General features: G+C 42.2%; 1 protein-coding gene across 1 annotated transcript in view; it reads left to right on the top strand.

The window, feature by feature from the left end:
- The window catches only part of LOC137210982 (protein-lysine methyltransferase METTL21E), a 135087-nt gene that overhangs the window by 11163 nt on the left and 101103 nt on the right, over window positions 1-22821 (top strand). Inside the window, exons 3-6 of the mRNA XM_067713062.1 lie at window positions 1108-1274; window positions 2386-2503; window positions 5284-8378; window positions 19793-20036. Coding sequence (XP_067569163.1) covers window positions 1108-1274; window positions 2386-2503; window positions 5284-5687 — 689 coding nt within the window. The 3' untranslated portion in view covers window positions 5688-8378; window positions 19793-20036. The remainder of the gene's footprint in view (window positions 1-1107; window positions 1275-2385; window positions 2504-5283; window positions 8379-19792; window positions 20037-22821) is intronic.

Genomic DNA, 22821 nt, shown 5'->3' with positions numbered 1-22821 from the left:
GAGAGATGTGTATCTTGCTCCATAACTAGTTTTTTTTTTTTTTGCGGTACGCGGGCCTCTCCCTTTGCGGAGCACAGGCTCCGGACGCGCTGGCTCAGCGGCCGTGGCTCACGGGCCCAGCCGCTCCGCGGCATGTGGGATCTTCCCAGACCGGGGCACGAACCCGTGTCCCCTGCATTGGCAGGTGGACTCTCAACCACTGCGCCACCAGGGAAGCCCCATAACTAGTTTCTGAATTCTTAGAGACAACTGGATTTTTAAAAATTATATCATAGCTTTTTAATAGTGCAGAGAGGGGCTTTGGAGCAACCAAAAAGGAGCTCAAATTTTGGCTCCTTCATTTACAATTTGCATGAACTTGGTCAAGCTGACAAAGCCCTCTGAGTCTTAGTTTCATTATCTGTAAAAGTGCAAATAATAATGCCTACCTCACAAGTTGTTGCAAAAATTACGAGAAATATTATATACATATTTATCATGGTCTGGCCTGTGAAGTATGTGCTCAGTAATTGGTGGTTGATGTTGCTTATGAAACATACGTGATATTGTGGATGTTAAGATGCCATGAGTTGTCACCAAATAATAATATAAAATAAGTAATAATAAAATAATATAAGGGTATATTGTTGGGTGGTATCAAATGTCTTTTGTCTGGATAAAGGCAGGTCATAAAAGATCTGCTACTATTCCATTATTCAAATAACTGGCATTGCACTGTGTAGCCAGTACGAATAGTTGAGATCTTAGATTCCATCACCAATCTTTCTTTTGCTCTGTGAATAGATTGGTAGCCTTTAAAATACATTGCTTTTTAAAAAAGTATATCAGTTATTGTTTATTTCACATAGCATTTCAGAAATGTCTATTGGTGATTTCAGCCTCAGTGAAATTCAGAAGGATGTTGCTATCCTGATGTATGAAATATTAGCTTCTGTTGAGTTATTTTCAAATAGCTTACCTTACTATTATTATGTTGCACCTAAAATCAGTGCCTATTCAAAAGCAACTTAGCATAAGTAGAGATGCTGCACCTCCATCAGGTTCTCCTTCGCTATGGTTTAGTACCACAACCACTGCCTTGTTGTTTTTTTATCCCCCTCCTTTCAGAGAACAGAGAAGCCGATGATGACAGGAAAGTGGTTGCAGAGATCATGCAGAGGTGTTTCGTTCCAACTTTAGTAACAGCCATCTCCTGGGAGGGATTTCATTTCGTTGGTCATGAGATTCGGATTACTGAAGCCATGGATTGTTACGGTGCTGTTGTTTGGCCATCGGTATGAATTCATACAAAGTTTGCTGCATTTCAATCAGTTCTCATCCGATGTTGTTCGTTATTATATACTGTTTGGAAGGAGAAAGGAGGCTCCATGGTTCTCTTTTGTGACCTCAAACAACACTAAAATTTAGAAATCACGAAATAGGGAAGATGCTTTTACCAATGAATTCTATTTCTGATTTGTAGCGTTAATAAAGAGTGTTGTTTACATCTTCAGTTTTTTGTGACTATAAGTCACAGAAGTTAAGAATAGTAAACATTTTAATTTCCCATTTAACTGGTTCCATTTGAGTTAAACAATTATAATGAAATCCATTTCAGTCTCAACACGCAGGATATTCTAAAAGACCACCACTTATTTATCAATTGTCCTATGAAGGGTGCAGACCCCCTCCCCCCACTGTCTGCCTCAATCCCAAACACACACTTCTTTTTTTTCTCTTTTATAAATTTATTTATTTTTGGCTGCATTGGGTCTTCGTTGCTGTGCGCAGGCTTTCTCTAGTTGTGGTGAGCGGGGGCTACTCTTTGTTGCCGTGCATGGGCTTCTCATTGTGGTGGCTTCTCTTGTTGCAGAGCACGGGCTCTAGGCATGTGGGCTTCAGTAGTTGCGGCACGCGGGCTCAGTGGTTGTGGCTCACGGGCTCTAGAGCGCAGGCTCAGTAGTTGTGGCGCATGGGCTTAGTTGTTCCGCGGCATGTGGAATCTTCCCGGACCAGGGCTTGAACCTGTGTCCCCTGCATTGGCAGGCGGATTCTTAACCACTGCGCCACCAGGGAAACCCCACACACTTCTTTAAAATGACTGTTATTATTAGAAGTTGCTGCTTTTAAGGATAATCAAGCCTAAGTAACTGAACTCTATATTCTTAGTTCTCTTTTCTCCCCAACAATCCCCAAGGACTTTTCCTATCCTAAGTGTTGAACCTACTGAAGGATGTACTTCTGTGGATAATTTTCTATAGTGATGTGTATGGATGCACACATGCACTCACATGGGCTCACATACATATCATAGCGTTCGTGGGGTATTTATCTAATAGAGTTTAATTTTACTTTCTGTGATTACTTGCCAAGCACTACTTTTTTCTTTTTTTTGAATTTTCATAGGCCCTTGTTCTATGCTATTTTCTGGAAACAAATGTAAAGCAGTATAACATGGTTGACAAAAATGTGATTGAAATTGGAGCTGGAACAGGGTTAGTCTCCATCGTGGCAAGTTTACTTGGTAAGCAGGTGTTTTTGATTGAGTGGGATCAGCGAATTCCATGATCCTGTATCATTAGTTGCTTTTACTATCCAGTTTACTATGACCTGGGCCAATTTTAACCCCTTAATTTGTTAAATGGGCTTTATCAGGAAACTGATGTTAAAGTCACCCATTTGGTTTTCTGGGAAGCTGGATTTTTATCCTGGCTAACTGGGATGTGCACCCCAGCATCCTGACTGCTGGAGGATGTGTGAAATACTAGGCATAGGCAGAGCTGACTATGCGGACTCAGACGATCTTTATTTAAATTTTAACCCCATTTCAACATTCCCATGTACTTGTATATTCCTTTTGGGTGTTGAAGTCCTATGCTTTTATGAAAAAGCATCTGTTAGAATAGAGAAAAAGTATGAGAAATCACGTCTGCTTCTAAGTTTAGGCGTTTGTCCATCAATTTTCTCAGTTATTTCCATTTTTCTTTTGCAATCCCTTGTTCTTCCACCAGCATCTTCTTTTCCAACTAAAAGTGATTGTCTATATGTAAGCCTGAGCCTGCTTCAGTTCAGTCTTTTTTGTTGCTGTTATCTATTTCATGGCCTTAATTTAGCTGCCTTCTCTGATGTGTGCTGCCCACATCTGTCCTGATTTCCTTCATCTTCAGAAGTGCACACCTGCCACTCTAAAATCTTGAGAGGAATTCAAGATTTAGCAGTTTACAACTTTCTAAACACTGGGGAAATATAAGACCCTTGAAGTCCTCTCCAAATATAATTTTTAGATTGCTCTGTCTTGATATTGCTTTCTAAAGTCACCATTCCATTTAGTATGGACAGTGTCAGAGGCACATTGGATTTATTCCTGAGGGCTTCCTCATTTAAGAGCAGAATTTGTGTTTTGGGAAGTTGTTCATTCATAATTAAAAAATATTTTTTTATTGGAGTATAATTGCTTTACAGTGTGTTAGTTTCTGCTGTACAACAAAGTGAATCAGCTGTATGTATACATATATCTTCTCCCTCTTGGACCTCCCTGCCCCCCATCCCACCCATCTAGGTCATCACAGAGCTGAGCTCCCTGTGCTATAGTGCAGGTTCCCACTATTTATTTTACACATGGTAGTGTATTTATGTCAAACCTAATCCCCAAATTCATCCCACCCTCCCCTTCCCCACTGTGTCCACATGTCTGTTCTCTACGTCTGTTTCTCTATTCCTGCCCTGGAACGGTACAGGTTCACCTGTACCGTTTTTCTAGATTCCACATACATAATACATCGTGTTAATATACGATATTTGTTTTTCCCTTTCTTGCTTACTTCACTCTGTATGACAGACTCTAGGTCCATTCACATCTCTACAAATGACCCGGTGTCATTCCTTTTTATGGCTGAGTAATATTACATTGTACATATGTACCACATCTTCTTTATCCATTCATCTGTCAGTGGACACCTAGGTTATTGTAAATGGTGCTGCAATGAACATTGGGGTGCATGTGTCTTTTTGAATTATGGTTTGATCCTTTTGGTCTGCTCCTATAACTTGAAACAAATATCAAAAGGTGGAAACTTTGTTTAGTCAGTGATGATATTTACCTCTCTAGACACAAAGATCTTAATAGTCAGATTGATTCTATTCCTATGGGCAGGGTCGGGGGACAGAGGGGGTCCTTCCTTATCTTGGGATTTTAAAAAGATTTATGAAAAATGATAGACCCACCCACCCCACTAGAATGTAGAGATTCATATCTCTGTGATTCTACCAATGAAATGCTTATTTTCCTCCCATTTTAATATGTTCCAGAAAATACAGTCAGTGGCCAGAGAAACTTGCCATCTTGGGTGAAGAATGGGCTGTAAACCAGTCTGGGCTGAACTAGACTTCCCTTCCATTTCTTCTTTCATGTCTGATGATGTAGAAACAGCCAATCCTAGGCTTATTTACACATTGTTTTCAGGCTCTGCTACTGCTCAAAGTTCACTTTAAGGGCCAAATTTTATTGGTTTTTGCTTTCTGATTTCTTCCTGACAATGACCACCAGTATTCACTTTTACCTTGGGGATTGTTTATCTCTTCTTCATCTGAGCATTCTGTCCTGTGTCTATGATCTTTGGTTGTATGAGCACTATATGTGGGTTGTAGCTAGGTTTTAACATCTCTTAATGGGAAGAGACAGACTTATAATGGGGTCCAGCTGAAAAGACTTATAATGGGGTCCAGCTGATCTTTGGTTGTATGAGCACTACATGTGGGCATGAACATGGGTGTCCTGATACTTTCCATGTAATGACATTGAAAAGTCTTCTCTCCTCCCTCCATTTCTCACACTTGAACACTTCCTGGTCAACGATAACGATGCCCAGTGTTATATACACCCGTTTGGTCTCACATGACTGGGGCTCAGACTTCTTTTAGTGAAGAACCCTTTCATCTTTCAATTGTGACATCTGATTGTTCCAATGAGGGTACCAAATACTTTGAATTTCCCTTTCTCTTGATTTTTTAAGTAGATAAATAGAAAATAACAGCAACAATAACAAAACAAGACAGACAAAAAACCAGGAGAACAGAAAAACGCAGCAGAGTGCAGAAGTGCCTGGGGAATCTAATTGTTTGTAAGGAGAGGCATAAAGGTGCCTTAGCATCCATTTTGAAGGGATTTCCCTCCTGTGTGTACTGACCAGTCCTTGACATGAGGTTAGCATTTGTGCAGAATTGTAAAGTGCATGGTGGCTTGAAACCTAATTGCTTTACCTTATCCCATGAAGGTTACTTTTCCTACTGTCCTTTGTTTCCCAGGTGCACATGTGACTGCCACAGATTTACCTGAGTTACTTGGAAACCTGCAATATAATATTTCCCAAAACACCAAAATGAAATGTAAGCATTTGCCTCAGGTTAAAGAGCTCTCCTGGGGTGTAGCTTTAGACAAGAACTTTCCCAAGGCTTCCAGCAACTTTGACTACATCCTGGCGGCCGATGTTGTCTATGCTCATCCATTTCTGGAAGAACTCCTCATTACTTTTGACCATCTGTGCAAAGAAACCACCGTCATCCTCTGGGTCATGAAATTCAGGTTGGAGAAGGAAGATAAATTTGTAGATAGATTTAAGGAGTTGTTTAACCTGGAGGAGATTTCCAGTTTCCCTAGCCTGAATATTAAGTTGTATAAAGCTATGAAGAAAAATTGGAGGAGTGCATGATATCCTCAGAGGAGGACTTGGAAAGGGAAGGCAATTTCTAGTGATGATTATTGCTTTAACAAAAAACCTGGATGATCTGATATAGCTGACTTTCCCAAGGGGACACACACACACACACACACACACGCACGCACGCGCGCGCACGCGCGCGCACACACACACACACACACACGTGCACACGCACCTTGCCCCAGACAGGGATTTTCCCAGATATAGCACACAGGTGTATAGGATGGCAAAGCCATTCTGTGTGGTAATTGGTTAGGACAATGTCTGCTTTCCTTATCTTTCTATAGTACTATTTATAATTATTATCATCTTAATAAATGGTGCAATTATTGTTAATGTATAACTGTAGAATGATGGTTTTTAATAATAGTATGTCTAAAATGTTTTAAACATAAGCTTATGTGATTCTCTCTTTAGAAATAATGAAATGGACTATAGTGGGCTCTACAAATAAATCTGACTAGGCAGACAGAGAAGGTAATGGTCAATGTTAGATTATTGTGGCTTCATTAGTGCCAGCTTATTGGTGGTCTGTCTTCTCTGCTTGGCAGGGTGGGTCTCCAGCACACCCTCTGAAATCAGTCAAGCTGGTGGATTCGAGGTTACAGGCAAGGACATTTCACTCCAGTAAATGAAAAATGAATGGAAGAAAACATAAAATCAGTTGAGATTTTGGAGGAGCCATTGTTTTATTTTTAGGCCAAGTACAGTTATTCTGCATCACAGAAAGAGAAATAAATATAAAGACTTTTCGTGTGTATAAAAATACACATGAAAAGATTTCAGTCTCTAATCTCAAATAACCAGACATATGGCTGGTTTTAAAGTTTAAAGCTCTTCTGATAAACATATAGAGACCTAGATATTTGAAATCCTATGTGCTTTTTTTTTTTCACAAGGACCTTAGAGATTAGAATAAAGTCTGAAGTAAGTAAAGTCAGTGCAAGAAGAGCAAAATATTAGGATTTTGTACCACATAAGAAGACTAGCGGTTGGTAGCTCTTCCGGGTTCTCGGTGATGTTGGCTAGGCAGGCTCTGTGCCCTCGGGGTGGTCCTTGCCCAGCCCTTTCTGCTTTGCTGGAAGTTCTCAGTCTACTCAGGGTTGAACAGAGCTGAAAAGTTTATTTCCTAGGACTCTGACCTTAAGCCAGGATGCAAATGTACTCTCAGTGGGTTTTTTGGTATGCACGGTTCCTGGGGTCATCTCTCAATAATTACCAGTATTTATACGCCCCTTTATAGTTTTCACAGCCTGCTGTGTACATAAAGTCAACTAATCCTCACAACCATTCTAAGAGTCTATGTAATATCAGTATCCCCACTGCACAGGTAAAGGAGCCGAGGCCACCAGGGGTGGAGCCACACAGCTGCAGAGTGGCAGCGCTAGGCACTCAGGCCCAGGTCTGAGTCCAGAGCCCGTGTTTGTTTTTTTTTTTAACCATTGCTCTGCCTTTATGTATTTAAAACAGTAATTTTCCAACTCTTGTAAGTGAGTGAAGTCATTTCTTTCAAGTGAAATCAGTACCTGGAAAGGTAAGCAAATGCATCAGGAGAAGATGAGAATCTTTTTCTCTGGTGTCAGGGAGGCTCATTTAGAAGGTGACATTTAAGCAAAGCTGGAAGGAGGTGAGGGAAGCAGCAGTGCAGGTATCTGGGGAGGTGTGTCCCAGGCAGAAGGAACATCTCTGCCAGACCTTAAAGCCGGAGCCCACCGGTCCTCAGGAGGAAACATCGGAGGCCAGTGAGCTCGGAGCAGGGCGAGCGGGGAGGCTAGGAAGCTTCAGTATCGGCGGCGGGACGGGGCCTTCGTGGCAGGCTGGGTTCTCCGGAAGCAGGCCAGGAGGCGGCATTTGATGTGCAGGCCATTTTTAGGGAGTGTCGTGGGGATCAAGACCTGTGGAAGGGGCAGAAGGAAGCGGGGCAAGGTGGAGCTGCCGTGCACGGCCTCAGCCGACCCACCCCCATGGGGCTGTGGACCTGGGGGCGGGGATGGGGGGCGCTGAGACTGCTGAGCCTTGATAACCCGTGTCGCACAGTCACTGGACGCAAATGGCCCGGGAAGGCTGTGACCTTGGGCGAGGTGACTTACGCCGGGGGGTCGGGTGAGGCGATGCCCGCGGACGTTGACAGCCCAGGGCCGCCGGCCAGCAGCGCTGCCCGCGTGGAGGCGATGAGTCCTCCTGAGGGGTCTGAGCAGCACATCAGGGCAGCCGCAACCTCAAGGCCATTGCGAGGACCTTGGCTCTTCCTCCGGTGAAGCGGAGGATCGCGGGGTGGTTTGGAGTGGAGGAGTGAAGCAGTTACCCCTCCGTGTAAGGACCACTCCGGCTGATGTTCCTAGGATACTACGCAGGGCGGAGGGACCAGCGGGGAGGCTGTGGTGGGGATGGCAGCCCGGGCCCCCGCAGGGACTGTGCCCGGAGGTGGCGAGAAGGGGTCGTTTCTAGAAGAGTCTGGAAGCTAATGCCCACCGACCTTCTCTCCATGTTGAGTATGAGTGTGAGGCTGACTCGGGAGTGTTTGGTCCGAGCTGCTGGACATCACAGAACAAAGAACATCAGAGTCATCGGCTGAGAGGTCGTTTGCACAGCTCACGCGGGGAGCAAAAGAGTGAACAGGAGCTGAAACGAGGACTGAGCCCCCAGGTGGCCGCGCTGAGGTCAGACACAGCTAGACCCGAGGTATGTTTTCGAAGCTCTGCCCTCCTTCCCCCAAATTATATTCGGGTCTGTTGACTCAAAGAATTTACTGCCACTGTGGTTTTTGAGCCGGCCAGCAGAGTCTCAAGGTTCTGAGAAGCTGCCTCAGAGGCTTCTAGGAGGGTTTTAGGTGAAACAGCATGAATCTTGGGGTAACAAATGAAAAAAATGGCTCCTCTGCTAAAAAAAGGTTGTATATCACTACTAAGCTATTTTTAGTTAGACTAAAGTGTCCTTCTTTCAAAGACTGTGTTAGAACCAAGCCAGCTGTGTGGTTCTTAACAGTTCCTCTTTCTCCAAGTGTCAGTCTGTCAAACACAGTGCTCAACACCCATTGTTTTATTCTGTTTTATAGCATTCCCTTGCAAATTGGAGCACCCACCCACATACCCTGTGTCTCTCCTGCTTCACTCCATTCTGCGTGTTTGTCTACTTTTATCTTTGTGCTATCTTTTCTCCACACTTTTCTAGATTCAATTTTACAATAATTGAATTCCAAAAGATGTAATTTGAGTAGCTTTTTTCTATCTTACAGTTTTTTTTTTTTAATGGCTAGGAATTGATGTGTTAACTTTAACCCAAGAGAATTTACTGTGAATTTTGCCTTTGCTCCCCTTCCTTCCTCCCTCCTTCCCTCCCTCCCTCTCTCTCTCTCTTTCTTTCTTTCTGTCTTTCATTCTGACAGGTTAAACTACGCTACTGAAAACCTTAGTCTATTTCTTGCAGTAACTTTCTGGGTTTCTAATAGAGTAACAATACTGACTGTCAAGGTTTTAATGGAGGTTATCACAGAATCATTATTGCTTCACAGCAGACATACCAACTTGCTGGCAATACTCTGCAGCTTAAAATTTCTGTTATATGCATGTAAACACGAGAGTTTTTGTGCCCCAGGCCATATCCGCTGACTTTAGGAAACTAAATACTGTACTCAAATCTTCTGTCTTAGAATTTACTGATCTATCCTATTTCATTTGTACCAATTTTTGTCTACCAGAATGTTAAAACATTGGTTTTCATGCCAGATTAATATTTGGTTTCTTTTTGGATAAAGAATTATGGCATTGGGTGACTTCCTAAGAGATTTGGAGCCATAGAATAAAGAAAGAAGATGAGGAAACATAACAGAATGGAATGTTCCTTTTTTTTTCCTTTAAATCCTCAGATTCCAGCAGCTTGGTGTTCTCTGTGAATGCCTGGTCTTTGTACACAGAGATCACGTCCAACTTGCTTTAAGCATTGCTGTTGGCATGAGAGCAGATAAGTAATTTCTGAATATCCTTTGGTAGTAAAACATATCCACTGGGTAGGATTTTGATACAAGAAAATATTTACATGTACTAATTTTGAAAACAATCTTGGGACCTTGGGCTCTAGAAATAAAAGGATTAAAGTCAAATTAAGTAGATCAGATAAGTAAGCTTAGTGATAAGTTTAGAAGAAAGTTAATTATACTGTGCCTCTTTTCTCAATTCCACTTTAACTTAATTTTCATGGAAATCTACATGTGAAGGAAGTAAAAAAATTGTCAAATATGTACATTTTTTCCACCAAATTATAAGGCAGTACTAAATAAGATTGGGAATGCAGCAGGTAAATCCTTTCACAAAACGTAGGGGATACGGGCAAAGCAAAATTGAAAAATCATAGATATTTGGTGGTGTGTTTGTGTGTGGACCTAATTCTTCATGTCTGCTTTATGGAGTCTGGAAATAGTTCACAAATGATTTCCACATCCAGGTTTTGGCATTTTTGAGTTTGTGATGTGAAATTAAGTCTAGAATATTTACCTGCAAGCCCAATTTCAGTATGTGCTCTGCTTCCAAGTTTCACACATAATCAAAGACAGTGTTCTGTATAATTGCATGGTTGTATTAATGGGACAGTTGTGTCTTAGGTGGCCTTAGGTAGCATCAATTAGTTCTGTGGTCATACTAACTCCTTTTACTAAGAGTTTCTGGCCTGGACATGAGTATTTACTCAGATTGCGTAATATGTTGTAGTTAGATTGCTGGGCACACACCATTGACTGCCTGTGCTATTGAACTAACCTTTGGCCTCTATCATCAACAGTGCTTATACTGGGAAAGCTTGAAGGCAGGAGTTTTTCCTCTCACTTCTCTCAGTTTCTTTGTTTCTGAGGCAATTGTCTTTCCTTGAAATCCAATCAAGTTTTAGAATTGGCACTCAACCATCAAGGAATTTAAAAGCATCACTAAAAATGAAAACAGATGTCCAGGTCAATTTTTCGATAAATGGCATTAACAGAAAAAAAAAATAGGAAAATATTGGCTATCTGCTGCTAATTACTAACACTTTAGCATACCAAAATGTATTGTTAGATTTTCTAAACAAAAGCACAAACTGACTAAAACTAAAATAAAAGTACTTTAAAAGCATATAAAAGTACTTTAATGGCTAGGCATTATTTTATAATGCCACAAATACAGGACACAAGGCATCTGAAATTTTTTTATTTGGTAATGCTAGATTTTGTAGCTTAGGCTTTTGAAAATTTCCATATTTTCATTGTCCACAGTCTGTATGTCTATACTCTTCTTTGTTTTGATTTTAAATTATCAGTCACCCCTTACCTTCAGTGGATTGTGTGTGTGTGTGTGTGTGTGTGTGTGTGTGGTGATTTAATTTGGGTTTTCTTATCTGATGCCATGGTTTAATTTGGGTTTCTTATCTCTTTCTGTGTTTCCTTTGTTGGAAGAGTATAAATCATAATGGTAAAGGTTTTCTCTTTGTCCCAAACCATCATAAATAAGCCCAAAGAACAGGCCATAAAAATGTAAGAAATTCTTAGATTAACAAACATGAGTAACGTTTTTTACCCACCTGGTGTTCAGAGGTAAAAGTACAGTTTGCAACTAGTAAATTATTAACACTTTTCTAGCAAGGATTTCCTTCTTCCTTAGGATCTCTGTGATTAATATGTCGTCAGTTTAAGAATGAGAAGGGTGTCAAACATGATAAACATATTTTATAATCATGTATTCAAAAGAGGAATAATTCTAATATGATTATAATTAGTTGGAATAATTATACAATTATTCTAACAAATATAATATATAATAAGAATGTGCAGCATTCTTGGGGTGGGGGGAGCAAAGTGCTAGAGTGGCTGGGAACAGATTTCATATTTTTTTGAAGGTAATTCAAGGAGACTTAAAGGCAATTATAAGAATGCAAAATAACTAATGTAAATACCTTTTACTTTCTTGATATTTTATTTTTCTTCTCTAGGTAGCCATCTAATGGCTGTCATTCATTCATTCAGTATTTACTGAAACCCCAAGCAGGGGCTGTAGACACACAGTGAACAAGGTGGATGGGGCAGTCCTCCTGGAGGCTTCAAGTTCAGTGCAAATGGGCAGATGCAGCAAAGTCAATGCATGGAGGGGGAGACAGACATGTTTTCAGTGCAGTGTCAGGTGTGGTGATAGGAGGGGAACTAATCCACAACCAGGGCGTCAGTGAAGACTTCCTGGAGAAATAACCTGTAGCTGGGAAAGGAGATGGAGACAGGGGCGCTTTCTGGGAAGCCGAGAGTAACCCCCTTGAACCACTCTCTGGAAAAATTGTAGCTTCTAATAATCCTTGCTGAAACAACTCCATTTACGGAATACTCACAGCTTTGGTCTCTGTTTTAGATATTTTACATAGAGCTCACTGAATACCTCTAATACCCTGGAGGTATTAGCCCATTTTACACATGAAGAAACTGAGGCTCAGTGGGGGTGAGCAGCTTCTCTGATGTGTGTCCGGTTGGGATGGGAACCTCGGTCTCTAAGGCACCAAAGCTTCTGCTCTTTTCGAGAACTGCCCTGTGTCCATTTTCCACTCTGAACCTTGCAAGAAAATCCTGAATTTGAATTTTATTCTAGCTAATTCGGAGCAATTCACTAATTGCTCTGAATTTAGTGAATGCTGTCTTTATTTGTACAAATTAGCGTAAGTGGGATACTATTGCTATGTATCTGCATTGTGAACAGTAAATCACTAGGAGAATGAGTGTATAAGCAAAGATTTAAATAAAATTTTCTTTGCAAAAAAAAGAAATCGGACAAAGATTAATTTAAAGATATGTAGTGATCTTAAAACAGCTCAGGCCGAATGAGGTGAAGGCAGAGGATGCCCTCAGGTGACTCCTCAGCGGGAAAGGCCAAGGGGGCGGGGCTGAACTTTAGAACTTCATCCGATCTGTCAGTGACGCGGCTGTTTACAGGGCTGTTCCTAGGGGGGAAGGCTCACTCTGCATCAGCACGGAGCTAAGCCGCGGGGTGAGGGGAGCATCCCAGTCCAGGAAACCACCTTTTCAGCAATCTTCCCAGGTGAAGGCAGAACTGACTCAGGCAGCGTGGCCTTCTGCAGCCCCAGCAGAGGGCACCGGGGCTGTGCCGGGGAGACTGGAAGGACACCAGAGTACTTGGCTAAGTGGAAACGGCCAAGGGCGTCCATCAGCCTGAGGTTTATCCGTTGACAGGCCCCGCTGTTCCGGGAGGGCGATACTGATACTGCTGAGTAAGCCTCACACCCTAGCGAGAGGCCTGGACCACTGACGGAGTGTTAGGCGATGCGGGCGGGGCCGGGCCGGTGCCTGCTGCCGTGACGCCAGCACAGGGCAGCTGTCAGGGGCTGTCCCTGAGGGCCCCGCTCAGAGGACCCTGGTCATTGCCGCTGGATGGCGATGCGAGCCAGACCACAGAATGTTCCAGAAAACAGAGAAGGATGTATGTAAACTTCCGGCAGGACTTGGCTACCCGGGGCAGTGACAACTTCCAGGGCGGGATGGTAGGGAGGAAACTCTATAGAGAGAAAACCTCAAGATTACTGAGGAAAAGGAATCGCAGGATAAGTTTCTCTCTTTCTTTATTACGTGTATTCCTGTGTGCACTGACCAGCAGACACCGAAGCCCGCTGACCGACCTCTCTACTCAGCAAGTGCCTGAACGTGGAGTCTGATACGTGCAAGAAGTGGAAGCCAGCATCTGAGGACATGTCAGCTCGGATGCCCATGAAATCCACTTCAGATAAAAAGCGTGCATTGATTCTATCTGTTGCTTCTACCAACTAGGTGAGAGGCTGGGGATTTGGATACCATTCCCTCAAAACTCGGGGAATTAAATCCGAGTCTGAAGTTACCAAACATTGCCACTGGGAGGCCCCAGTGATCTGTAAAGTGAACTTCCCTATCTGAATAAATAAGTGAAAATAAAAGAAATGATTTAAACAAGTGAATTGAATTATGAAAGATTATATGCAAATGGACCCAAAGCGGTAAGGGGTAAACACAGCACAGTAAAATGTGATAAATACGTGGTGCCGTCTGCCTTCATTAGGGATTGTTTAAAGTCCACCCCCGCCTCAGCGCTGTGCACACGAAAGGAAATAAAGTCTCCCAGAAAAGGGAAAACAAGGGCTGGTTTCCAGTTATTTGAACACTATATGCGTGCTCCTGGCTGCATGTGTGTGTGTTTGTGTGCGTGTGTGAGGGGGAGGGGAGGAGAGGAGAGGGAAGAGTATAAATATCTGGCCATATTTTCATTTCTTGTAATACAGTGGTTCTCAAACCTGAGCGTGGCTCAGAATCACCTGGAGAGCTTGGTAAACACATCTAGATGGGTCCCAACCCCAGAGTTTCTGATTCAGCAGATCTGGAGTGGGGCCTGAGAATGTGCATCGCTAACAGGTTCTCTGGCCTGGGGACCACACTTTGAGAACCGCTGTTGTCATACATGACACTTCAACCTTGAGTGTTAATCATTTGAAACGAGGGCATTTTGGCATATCAAGAAGATGCGCCCTTTCCCCTATTCTGTGTCCGATCATTCACATCTTAAAATGCACCCTCTTCCTCGAATGAACACTTTACCCCGTGGGACCTTCCATGAACCCCCTACATATATTCCCGTAGGCTCTATCCTTTCTAAGTTGTTGGGAAGACAACTTTATCAGCATGGTATGATACAGACTAACCTTTTTGCTTGCCCTTAATGTTCTTTTATGTTGATGTACCATTTATGTTCATTTTGAGTCTAGCTCATTAAGTGTGGTTATAAATAGTCTGTGAAGTGAAAAGGAAGTATGAAAAATTATATGGAGATTGTTTCACAGTCAAAGACTAAAGGGATATTTCTTGAAACTCTAGCTTGGGGACTCTGAATATAAAATGCTTGTAAGCTATTGAAGAACAGACAGTGACAGTGTTTAATTTTATTGCTACAGTGTGTAATAGCTCCATATTCAAATGGGCTCTTAATTAAAATATGTGTAGATGCTCCTAGCACCAGAGATTTGGCTCCCAACTCTTGTATTGTCTTTTTAGAGGGAAAGTTCTCATATACACAAGAGTGACAGCATTTGGGGTAGGATTTGTTGTGGTGCAAAGGAGTTTGTCAGGCCTGGGGTGCGGGAGTTGTTGGTTTCACCGCAGTAGGTAGGTATCTGGGCAAGCACCCCATTTGTCACCTATCTTCCCCACCTGCCCAATAAGCTAGAAGATGTTGGCATTGGTGAGATTTTTTTTTTTGTTTTTTGCCACTAGTGAAATATTCTGGCAATGGGGTGTAGCATTTTTTTCTCTTTTCAAATTTGTGATGAATTAGAGCCACATTCTTCCATGAAACTGGCCTAATCATACCTCCAACTAGATGATCTCTGTGAAGTAATTTGAAAAACTGGAACTCCTCATCATCACTGTAAAAAATAATTAAAAATAAAAGCAACTGGAATATTCTGAAAGTGGGGTTGGAGGGAAGCATTCCTTTTCTCTTTCCTAATACGAGTGCACAGGCATCGTGTTGATCTGCTGGCTCAGAGCGGTGGTTCTCAACCCTGGCTGGCACTCAGAACCCCTGTGAAACTTTAGAGAAAATACTGTTTCCCTGGCCCTGCCTTTACCCACTGGATTAGAACCTTCAGGGGTTGGTAGGGGTGCATTTTGGTACAGGAATCTGTACTTTTAAAAATCTCCCTACAAGATCCTGTTCATTAGCCGTTTTGGGAGAAGTACTGGTTTGGTGTAGGTGACGAATCCAGCTCAGGTTGTCCTTCTGTGGCTTTTATTGCACTCCGTGGCTTGTGAGTTACTGAATCACTTATGAATTCCGAGTTTTCTCATTGCATGTAATTGCTAAATGGAGAATTTTCCACCTGAAAGCCCCCAACTGTATTGAAACCAACCCCAGATATATCCTAGGATACATTTTCTCTGGGGCTCAGCCAATACAGATTAATTAATTGTTGTGGGAAGAAAGAAAACATACTACCTCACCTCAGCACTGGAATATTAATTGATTAATCAAGAGAAATCGGAATATTACCATGTTCAACACAAACCACACCCTTTGCTCAACAAGCCACAAAAAACACCATTTTCCAGGAACCCAGGAAGTCCAGTGTCCTAGAACAGGGATTGTGCTGTCCACAAAGCAGTGGGCAGGTGTTACCTAGACAGGAAGACCCAACCGGGGGCTAGATGTGTCGAGAGAAGGGAAAAACAGTGACTCACAGGCCCCAAACAGTGACTCACAGACTCACCCAGGTTCTCAGTGCTTTCAGCAACATTTGTTATTTCCACTTTTTGCGTCAATACGTTGGATGGAGGGAAAATACCAGACAACAATGCCTAACATCATAAGAAAATAACATGACATTAAAAGGCGTATAACGTATAAAGACTACATCAGATGTCTCTGTATTATTTCTTACTACTGCACGTGAATCCACAGTTACACCAAAAAAAGTTTTTAAGAAGAAATGTGTGTGCGTTCAGAGGTATTTATTTGTATATGGATGAGGCATACAAAACTTTTTGTCCTTCCCTTTCCCCACCCACCTTCCTCTGTATGTGGATGTCTAGGATGCATGTGGAAAATCTTCAAACAGTGCAGTGCTTGGGGTGCAGGGGCAATGAAGGGCTGTGAATTGTCTGATATCACAGCTGCCCTCTATTGAAGAGTTTCTTTGAGCCACAGGGACTTCGCTAAGCTCCCTATATTCATTATCTCATTTAATTCTTACGAGGATCTTGTACCTAAATAGTATTATCCCATTTTACAGATGAGGAAATGAAAGCTTAGTGAGGTTAAGCTAGGTAACCTAGGTCACAACAGGCTACAAATGGTGGAGTAGGATTTGAACTTAAGTCAAACGTTGAAGTCCATGCTTTCTTGGTTTTACCTACTACCCCATCTGTAAGGTGATGGGAATCGTACCTACTGGCATCAAATCAAGTGTTTTCGTCTGACTGAGCTGCTTTAGAAGAAACTATTGACTCCAGAAATGATTCAGAATTCTCATGCCAAAAAAATATATATTTTTTTAAAAAGAACTAACCAGCTATATAGACTATTAGGAACCTGGAATTTCAAGGTTAGGAGTCCAACCTCTTATTTAGTGTGAAATCATCTTCTGAAAATGCAGTATATTCTAATTATGAGAAAGTACTTTCTTATATGGAACTGAAATTTGCTTGCCTTTTAGATCTAACAAAAAATAAGCCTCTCTACACAAAACAAGGCTTTTCTATAAAGCTGCAATGAGAGAAGCATGAGACAGTCTGTCCTTTTCAAGGCAGACATTTCCAGTTCTTTTTCAATCATATGCCATTTGACATTACTTTGAGAATCTTGATTATATTCCTTGGACATACTCCAATTACTCAATATCTCCTCTTAAATTGTGGTCTTCCAGGCTTGAGGCAGTGCTACAGAGGTGGTCTGACCTAGATGGAAAGCACTTTTTCTGAACATAATACTTTAACAATGGAATGCAGGCAGTGGCTGTACTTCATAGATATGGAAGGAATCAAGAAATCTTGCTTCTAGGAATCTGACTTTAGACTTCAGGTCTACAGGAAATGCAGTAGTGAAATGCATTGCTGTACATGTCTGGGCCCACCCAGGGAGAGTATGGGATTTCCTGCGGAAATTCCTATCCGCCATAAACTCAAAGAATTATTTGCTTTGCGAGGTCAGAGTCCAATGTTTCCCTTTTGCTAACTGATGAAATTACTCAAGCCCATGCTAGGGTTGAGTAATAGGTAGGGAGTGGTCATCCACCTGAAGGAGATGGGAAATTATAAGTACCTACCTGAACTTGGCTCCTAGCTGAAGGGTCAAGAAGGAATGTGATCTTCCTATCTGACGTTAGACATTTTTCCTATATATGTAGATTCATTTAGGGGATTTGAAAGCCACATTCAATATTTTCTTAAAACCATTTATGTTTTCTTCAGAAAGCTCAAGTTAAGTCACAGTAATAAACCTGCTTTGGAACTTTCCCTTTTAAAAGAAATCCTACTTACCGTTCAATGCAACCTGATCATTTCAAAATAGCATCGAGCCAAAGACAGCCATTTTGACCACTAGAGTTGGCATATTTAGTCCAGTTTTTATTTGAGTTGAATTTCCTAGGTCTGTTTATATTTTACTATGAAGACAGACATGAACCACAATATCGGTGTGAAAAAAATGATACTTCTCACTTTAAAAATAGATTAAGAACACACCGGTATTCTCAATCTTTAGGGTTAGCGGAAGAACACTGTATTAATCTTAGGATGGCTCTACTCTATATATTGTTCAAGAACTCCAGAGGCTTGCTTGGTCTGGAAAAAGTGGGAAGAGTTTTTGGTCCAGGGCAGCTGATACTGTTACTACTTAAGTATACAGTGCTTTTTCACCATCTGTGGGGCTTTGCTTCTCCTGCTGGATTGTGGAAGTGACTGCCTCTCCTAGGGGGTCATAGAAGCCCTTGCCAGTGTTCCCAGGGGTCTGCGCTCTGTGTCAGGTTCTTTGTAGACACCACTCATAGCCATATTTCCATTGACAATGCAGCTTTAAAGCAGCACGTAGTGCCTCCCAATGTCATTGGGGAAAAGCTTTTATTTTCTAACTTCAATTCCTTCTAGAGAAATTATTTCTCTCAATAGATCATCTTACCGTACTATCTTGTTTTGAACTATTTCAAATCTTTTGTGGAAACAGGCCATACAAAGTGAAACCTTAAATGTACCTAACGTTCTCACAATGCTAAGGTTTGTCAAATGGCCACTTAGATGAATAATCTTTAATGGACATAACTTTGCTCCTTTGTCTTAGTCAATATCTGCACCCATGGCATTTTGGTTTTTATTAGGAGAGGCTGTTGCTACATTGAATGACTGCCACACTTTTGGTTTTTCTTTCCTTTGATAGCAATTTAAAGATGAATTCTCCAGGTTTTAGTGCCTTATCATCTTGATGGTTTCCGGCTTTGTTACCGACTTAAGGAGAGTTCTGTTAGAATTCCTGTTTTTATTCACGGAAGAAATGCATACACTAATAAGCTGATTTGGAATTTTAATAGAGTAACAGTAATACAACCAGGCAGCTGTGATTAGATGTCAAGATATCTGTTGCATTGGGAGTTAGATCCTTAAAATGTTTTGTGCAGGGTTCAGGAAGACGAGGTGGTTTTCCCCTAACAAATCCTGTCAGGGCAGGACCTGGGTTGGAAGGCAGCATCCTCGTTCTTTCACTAGAGGGCGCTCTGCAGGCGGCTTAGTTTGGCCCATCTTTTTGTTTTCTTCCGTCTCTATATGAGAAGTCAGAAAAAAGCTCTTCTTAACGCCTCTGCAGGGGACTGGTCCCTAAGGCCTCCCATCAGCTGTCATGTCTGGGAAGACCAGAGGAGTCAGGATCCTCCTCTGTAACCCAGGATGTGTCGCCCCCCAGCATTCCTGGGTGCTTCGATGGATCCAGAGATGCAACAAGGGAACTCTATGCATTGGGGTTAGTCAGTTTGTCCAAAATAGCACAGAGGAATTAGAGAAGGATTACTTGATTTTTGCTGATCCCATTGGAAGTGTGTCCCAGCATTGTAACCAGGCTCCAGTTTCCCGGAGAGGTGATGTTGGTGGGCTGCAGAAAGAGAGGGCTGCCGTCATTTCATGCTAGGAGAGGGAACTGAATGCACAGAACTATGCTAACCCTTCCCCCAACCCAAGCAGAGACCCTGGAGCAATGTTTTGGAATGTCACTTGGGATCGTGTGACTGGAGAAGCGGGAAGGACAACCCCATGATGGGCTCAGGGAGCTGCTCCGACCTGGGCAGCAAACAAGGTCATGAAACAGGCAATCAGAACAGGGCAGAAATGCCAAATCCAGCCTTCTCACCAGACCCCAGGAGTCCTGCAGGCCCCAAATTGGGTGGGAAGGCTGGCACCTCTGTGCACATGAGCTCCCTCCTCCTTGTCTCCCAGTATGTCCCCTGAGCAAACAGGCTCTGTGTGGAGTTGGACAGAGGAGGTCCCCTCTACTCAGGGGGAAGGGGGAGTGCTGGGCTTTTATAATTTCTAGAACATTCCAACACTTTGACCCCTCCTACCCCCTTCGATTTCACAGAAACTGGGAAACATCCCCAGCTTGGAGTCTGCAGTTTACCCCTTTCCACTGACATCATGTGAAGTCTGTCAGTCAGTCCTCGTGACACTCAGGGGGCCTTCTGAACCCCTCACCTGAGGGAATCTACCAGTTATTCACTGGATGGAAGTGGGCAGGTTTCTATCCCAAGCCCAGACCCAGGTCCACCAGGCTAAAAATGGAGAAAGAGCAGTGAACCTTTCATTTCCTGTGAAGGTTAATCGAGGTAAGTGGATAAAAAGTGCTGACACCATTGCTTACCAAGTTGTATTCAATAAACAGAGATGTTTGTGATTATCATTGTTACTAATCTCACTCTATTGCAGCTTATTAATAAAAGGGTTTGGTGGCCTGGGAGTTGAAAAAAAAAGAAAAAAGCTCTTCTTGAATGTAAAGGCAAAATACAAAAGCTGGCACAATTCACATGGGATTTAAATTCACTCATGCTTCAGGTCATCTTTGGTATGTTTCAGATAGTAAACCAAAGGGGAAGTAGAACATGGCTTTGAGGAGGTAGAGTAGATTATGAATAGTCAATTCAATTAGCTATCTTGATAGGTGTTACCAAGTAATAGAGTAAGAAAAATGAAGCCTTCCCTGTGAGTATAAGTAAAACAATTCAGTCATTCGTTTTATCTGGGTTACAAATGTGAGTCAACAGAAGTTAAAAATGAAGATTCTCTTTGCAAACAGGGGTTACCCACACTTATCCTTTCCTCAGTAAACTATGTAGTTAGAAAACAGGACAAGAATATAGGATTTAGCATGAGAACAGCTTGGATGAATTATAATGACTTTGAAAACCTTATTAAAATATTTTCTGACTTCCCTGTGTTTACATTTGTAACATAAATATTATTAAAACGTGTTTTACCCTTGATTCCCGGGGTTTGTAAGAGAAAAGAAAGAGGAAGAACAAAAAATAAAACCAATGGCTAGAACCAGCTAGGAAGTAGTAATAATTTTCCTGTGTCACTTTGATACAGAACAAAAACCAAATGAAATACCTTATTGTGCAAAACTATACTTAATTGGCTTATAATTAGAAGAAGCCAAAACCTTCTCCTTTTGGAGTTGAGTAAAAGTCCTACATAGTGGAGTACTTGCAAACTTCAGCGTAAATTGAAACATTTACCTGGTTTTGAGTATTTAAAATGCCTGAGGGCAAGCTTGGGAAAATGTGATTTTCAGGTACATTTCGCAACAGGGAAGAGGCTATTTGCATAGCTATGTCCATCCATTTGCATATTTGAAAGCCTGTGCTCTGGGTGCCAAAGGCAAAATGAATAATGCCCAGGTCTGGGTCCCCAAGGCCTGGGCCAGAGGAGGACCGAGGGAGGGGCCACCCTGGCCCAGACAAGCCACTGCCGCTGTCTGTCTCATATTCATACGAAACATGGTTCACTTTTCTATCATTGTCCGTTGTTTCTGGACCTCGCACAGGTTTTTGAGCTCTAACTTTAGTACAGAAACAAAATGCGTGCTTTTCTCAGGGGAGGTAAAATTGAGATTGCATTTAAAATCAGGAATTTAGCAATGAATGAACATGGGGCTTTATCACTGAAATGCATTTTCATCCTTAATTCCAAACGTCGCCTTTGCTTCCTCATGCACCATAGGCACAGAAAACAAAAACTATACCTTTGCTAAACTGCAGTATTTTAAGATAATACTTTCCTTGATCTCTGTAAGGCTTGTCAGGATCAAAGTATTTCTTGCTGTTTTCTGGCACAGGTGGGAAACCTGCCATTGGCCTATGCCTTTAAGCATGTAATAGTTCAACACAGTGATGAAAATTTTGAATCTATGTTGAGAGCCCAGTGCCTCTTATTTGAAGTGAAAAATAGAGGTTCTAGTCTTCTTCTGATAAGCATTTCTTCAACCATTTCAGTACTGCGCTAGAACCTCTGAGTCATCTTCAAGTCTATTTTCTCTCTTAATTCGTAGATCGTTTAGTCATCAAGGCTTATCCGTTTTACCTCCTAAGTGTTGCCCTTGAAATAGCCATAAGCGGTCTTTTTGACTTTTTCTTCTACTCCAACCTATTTTCCACACTGTGTTGTTTTTTAAAAAAAACAGAATCTCTCTGCAAACATTCACTCATTCAAACTTCCAGAAGGACACCCAGGAAGTGAACAGGAACAAAGGGATACTGACCCAGCCAACCGAATTAGGTAAATGGTCCTCCAGCTGATCTGAGCTGCTAACTCCCCTACTTTACTCCTCTGTGGTACCCTGTGGCCTGTAGACTCAAGTCCAAACTTCTTTCTCGCTAGCACACAGGCCCTGGTCACCCACACTCCACCCCACATGCTTTCTTAGTCCCTACAACTTTTCTTCCCCTCTTTCCACCTTTTCTGCCTCCTTTTTTCTCTACCCTGTTCATTTTCCTTATGAACTGGACACTCAACCACTCTCTCTTCCCGAGGAGCCCCTTCTCTTCCGCCTGCCCCCTCAGCCTGGAACACTATCCTCCTTTTCCATCTTGGTTTCCTGCTCACCCTCCAAAGGCCCAGCTCAAATGTCCCTCCTCAATCACCTTCCCAGGGCTGGTAGCCCCCTTCCCCGGGACCCTCCTGATGTAACCGAGGAGAGCTATTCCCCACTGCTTTGTCATTCTTTGTTCTCATCTCCACCCTCTCAACTAAACTGAACTCTGCCTGACACAGAGTCGATGCTTTTTATCTTTGTGCCCAAGTGCCTAGTGCAGGGGCTGACACATCCTAACTGTTGATAAATGTTTGTTGATTGAATAAATGAAAGAACGTCACCCTCTAGCTAGTGTTACACCTTTTTCATTTTGCTCCAGGCACTTTAATTCTGGGCTTTAGCCAAGAGCATCAGTTTGGCTGAATGGAATGAGCTCGGTTAATTGCTATAAAGTTTATTCCTTTACTAGCCTGTACATGACCATCCAGGTATTTACCCATTCTTTCATTTCACAAATGCTGCGGAACATTTTCTATTGTCAGGTGTTTTGTCAGTGGATGAGAATAAAAGATGTCCAGGCC

The sequence above is a fragment of the Pseudorca crassidens genome, chromosome 18, assembly GCF_039906515.1.
Source record: "Pseudorca crassidens isolate mPseCra1 chromosome 18, mPseCra1.hap1, whole genome shotgun sequence".
NCBI classification, from domain to species: Eukaryota; Metazoa; Chordata; class Mammalia; order Artiodactyla; family Delphinidae; genus Pseudorca; species Pseudorca crassidens.
This window is presented reverse-complemented; position numbering and strand designations above follow the sequence as displayed.